This window comes from Halyomorpha halys, unplaced genomic scaffold (assembly GCF_000696795.3).
Source record: "Halyomorpha halys isolate HHAL.00 unplaced genomic scaffold, Hhal_1.1 Scaffold29.1, whole genome shotgun sequence".
Classification (NCBI taxonomy): Eukaryota; Metazoa; Arthropoda; class Insecta; order Hemiptera; family Pentatomidae; genus Halyomorpha; species Halyomorpha halys.
The window spans coordinates 1,378,846-1,383,703 of record NW_027115892.1 but is presented as its reverse complement, the minus strand read 5'-3'; the positions used below and the strand labels follow the sequence as shown (position 1 = coordinate 1,383,703).

General features: G+C 29.2%; 1 protein-coding gene across 1 annotated transcript in view; it reads left to right on the top strand.

The window, feature by feature from the left end:
- Der-1 (derlin-1) overlaps positions 1 to 2,716 on the top strand; it is a 15,965-nt gene extending 13,249 nt beyond the window's left edge. The window contains exon 6 of the mRNA XM_014426534.3: positions 493 to 2,716. Coding sequence (XP_014282020.1) covers positions 493 to 625 — 133 coding nt within the window. The 3' untranslated portion in view covers positions 626 to 2,716. The remainder of the gene's footprint in view (positions 1 to 492) is intronic.
- The last annotated feature ends 2,142 nt before the right edge of the window (positions 2,717 to 4,858 follow it).

Genomic DNA, 4,858 nt, shown 5'->3' with positions numbered 1-4,858 from the left:
GTAAAATGTATTTATTTGTTTGTTTTACTGTAAACTGATCTACTGCTGTGACTAGTATTTCTCGGGTTTGATCTCACATCGCTGTCTAATAGTGAATTTGTTTAGCTGGTCACTAGGGAGGATCTGAGGGGGGAATCAGGAGAGTGAATTTGTCAATCAAATGAAATAAAAATTGTGAACTAGAAAGGACAAGAAAGGGAAAGAAAAAAAGGAATAAATTGAAATATTTGTATTTAGTGTGTAGATTGGAATTGATTGTAAAAGAAAACTATGGGGGGGGGGGAGGGGAATGTTTTCATTATTTTGTAATTTATATATGTCTGACCACAGATTGATTAGTATGCTGTGTAATGTAGCAACCCGATGTATTTGGGCAGCATGAATGAATAAAGCATTTTTCTCTCTTTCTTTCTCTCTGATGAACAGTTTTCATGAATTAGGATAGTTGTTTGTGATTTACATTCTTAAATTAAATTAACATTCATGTTGTAGCTATAGCTGGTTCCCGAACCAGAACAGCACTCATGGCTTTGGTGCTGCACCAACAAGGAGGACTGAGGGCGAATTAGGACCTCGAAGACATGATTGGGGTGGTCGTGGTCATGTTCTTGGTCGTGCTGACTAATGAAAAGACAGAAACAATTTGTGATAAATACTATGGCTATACGATTATTTGTTGGCCATCTGATTGAAGTAAATATATGTTTAAAGTATTACTGTTTGGTATACTTATATTGTTACCATTTTTGGTACACTGACCTAATTGTATATTTAATATCGTTTATAGTTGGTTATTTTTCACAAGTTTTGACTACGACCCATTTGTTTATTTACATTATTAATAATGTTGTTTTTCCATCACTGTTTTACTGTTTATATATTTCATTTCTATTAATTTATTTTATATTTTATTTTTAAAACGATTAAAAAAAATTGTATGTATACTGAATATGGAGATCAGAAATAGATTGTATTATTGTTGTGGTCTATTTTAGATTAGTAAATATTTGATGTATACATTGAATTCGTGTATGTAGAACTGTATGTTCCTTTAGTATTCACATACCCTTATTCTCTTTTACTTCATGATTTAAGCCACCAACTCCTTTCCTGTAGTTAGGAACAAATTTGGTTCCAACCAAAATAAATGAAACAAACAACTGTTGCATCTGAACTGTTGCTTTCATTTGTTTAACTTCTTAAATGAGTTTTGTGTTCTCTATAATTAAAAGAATGTTTATATCCTTTGATGTTTGAATTAGAGAACATGGATTTTATTTGAAAAACAATAATAAACTAAATATGTTAAATAAATGAATGACTTTTAATAATGCTACTAAGTCTGAAGCAAAGTTACTGCTTTCACAATCAAAGTGAATGGTATTTGATTAATAACTTAAAAACATATATTTTATTCCAGTATTTAAATCAGGAGTCCCAAATTATCTACCTTAGGGCACAGTGTACTTAACTAAACCTGTTTTTGGTGAATTCGTATTTGTATATTGTTAATGATTTATAAAAAAAAAAATATATATATATATGTTAATAAAAGGAATAATTTTATTAAAGATATAATTTACTAATTCAAAAAACAAGGATAAAAAATAGGAAAATAAATAAGAATGAAGTAAGTGTGTGGCACTATAAGTAGGCCACACTCATTTCCGTCTCAATTCTCTTTATATAAAACATGATTACTTTATTACCAAGTTGTAAAATGTAGAGAAAAAATGATATAATAAAAAAATTAATTATTTATTAGACTTAATAAGTCAATTATATTCAAGTTTTTTGTTATATTTATTTTTCAACATTGTGTAAAAATTTTAATTTATTCAAAATTACTCTGATTCATCTTTCTCATTTTAGTTATCTCCTTTAATCATGTTATAATGAAAATTTCCAACAGAAGTAATGTACAAGGTATGATATTATTTAAATGTTTAAATTTGTAAAAACATAAACTAAGGTGGAAATGATAAAGAACAAGAATATTTCATTAATTACTATTAGATAAAATTCAGATTACAAGGTAAAATAAATTAATGTAAAAATATAACATGAATTCATGAGGAATTAGTTTGGGATTCCTGATCTTTATTCCTGATATCCTTGTAATAGATGCCGTTAATGTTTGTAAAGGTAGAACAAAAAATAAATAAACCAAATACTTTTAAGATCTATAATATCAGCAGTTTAAGTTATTACTGATAGATCCTAAGAAATGTTTATATGTGTGTTTCAAAATGAAACTTGAAATAAATTTATTTTGATGTGAAATGAGTGCTACAAATCCAGAAATTTCATAGTTTGTTAAACATTCCGTCATACATTTTTTATTTTATATTGGCTTTTGTGAAATTTTGCAATTTTCTTTATTTTCAAAGATTTTTTATTTATTTATTCTTCAGTAATACAATAGACAATTTTAAGTTTATAAACTTCATGTGTCCTATTACAAATTAGAATTATTAAAAAAAAAAATCCTAGAATGTTTGTTTAAAAAGAGATTGTTTAATTTTTTTATAATTATTTTTGTTTGCATGAAGCATGTAATATAAGCTGGTAACAGCAGGTGATTTTTTTTTTTATTTCTAATCATTTTTGAAAAATAATGTTGATTAACTAGATCAAGAGATAAAAGAAAAGGTGATCTATTATCAAAAATATCGCACAATAAAAAAGACTTCTTTCTTTTTGTGTTTTCCATTGATATGAGTTTTCTCCTCTATACTTGACCTTATTATCTTTATTGTTCTTCTTTTCTTTTTTTTTTTTAATGTTTTATGAAGATAGTTAGTCATTAAGTTATGGTGAACTACAATGAAAAAAGTTTATAAAACTTAGTTTTGGTTGCATTATTTTACAGTATAGTATGTTTAACTTACTTGAAAATGTATCTTACTAATCATATAAGTCATAAGTTGCATTTCTTATTGAGCCCATATTCACAATAAGGAAAACCAATCAATATTTATGAGCTATATTACTATTTTAATAAAACCCCAAGGCTCTATCAATATCTCATTGGGATGTAGAGGCCATTGTGCCTTAGAAATGTTAAAAAAATAAAAATTCTTAAAAAAAGATATATCTTATAAAACTCATGTTCATAAAACTTTTGACTCCTTCTTGTATATTGAAGTGATAAATAATCTAGCAATAAAATATAGTGCATTTGAAGACACTAAAATTAAGAGTATTAATCCTTTTACTGTGTTTTTAACAAGTGTAAACCAAAGAAGTCTTTTTTTTTTTTTTTTATTGAAATAACTTTTTAGAAGATGCTGCATTCTTACCAAGCTTGGTGTTGATGACCAGTAGGTTTTATGCCTTAATTTCTGGATAACTAACTAAGGGGGTCAGGATTCCTCAATTTACTATGCCAGTATTTTTTTTTGGTTTTTCCTAAAGTGTTCTAAATAACTTCAATGTATCTTTTTCCTAAAATAATATTAAATAATCCTAAAATAAAATTTACTATGGATTAAAAAAGTATAATTAATGAAAAAGAGAATATAAATACGAGGGTGGTTTGAAAAGTTCTCGGAATGTACTAGAAAGAAGTATCTCACATGGAACTGCTTTTATTTTTCAATATAGTCTCCCTGTTGACTAATGCATTTGGTACAGCGATGTTCCAATGCCTTGATCCCATCTCGAAAATTAGATTCCTCCAGGCCTTTAAAATACCTCTTCAATTCAGCTGTCAGTTCTTCTGTTGTAGGAAATATTCGAACGTACTGCCTTTGCTTTCTTTGGTGGTGGTGACTTTGCACGTTTCCACTGCTTTGATTGCTGTTTTGTCTCTGAGGAATAGTAATGAACCCAAGTTTCGTCTATTGTCACAAACCAGCGCAAAAAATCTTGTTGGTTGCGCTGAAAACGGGCCAGGTTTTATTCGGACATTTCCAATCTGATGCATTTATGGCCCAATGTCAACAAGAGCAAGAGCCGCGGCACCCATCTTGTGGATAATTTTTTTATTCTCAATTCTTCGGTTAAAATGTAATACACCCATTCTGATGACATCCTTACAGCTTCAGCAATCTCACGCACTTTCAGTCGATGATTCTCCATAGACCTTTTTATGTACTTTTGCGATAAATTCTGGGGTTGTAGCACTTTTCGGCCGTCCACTACGTGGATCATCATCTAAGCTCTCCCGACCAAATTTAAATTAACTGGTCCACTTGGCAACAGTTGAGTATGAAGGAGCAGAGTCCCACAGTGTTCTGAAAGTCGGCATGAATTTCCTTTGCTTTCATACCTTTCTTTACAAAGTGCTTAATCACTGCTTAAATCTCAGTTTGTTCCATTGTCACAAATCACTATAAATAAAACAACAAAGAGGCGTTACTACCACTCATGTCACGTGTTCACTCACAAAGGATGTGTGATTATTGCGCGGGAACTTCATTGCTGTAGTACTTACATGTAGCGGTGATTCCGAGAACTTTTCAAACCACCCTCGTTTATTAATAAATATTAAAGTTGAATAAGAATTATTTGAAAAACTAACTGCAGTTAACTACAAGATAATTTTATGAACCTAAAAACAAAATTAATTAATCAAGGTAAGTGTTTAATTAGTTAGTAATGGTCAGTTATTGTGAACAGGAGTGTCAAAATATTATTTGTGTGTAGTTCCTTGTAATAAGAAAATCTGTCGGCTCAATACAGCATTGCTTAAAACACCCAAATCCTAACTCCCTACGATTTTTTTTTTACTCCTTGTTTCTTATTTTAGTATGCTATAACTATGCTCATATCATATCCTACTGTAATTAAATAACATTTTATGGAGTTTCTAAGAAGTATTAACAAACATTTAAATGAGGTAGCAAAGTAAAAA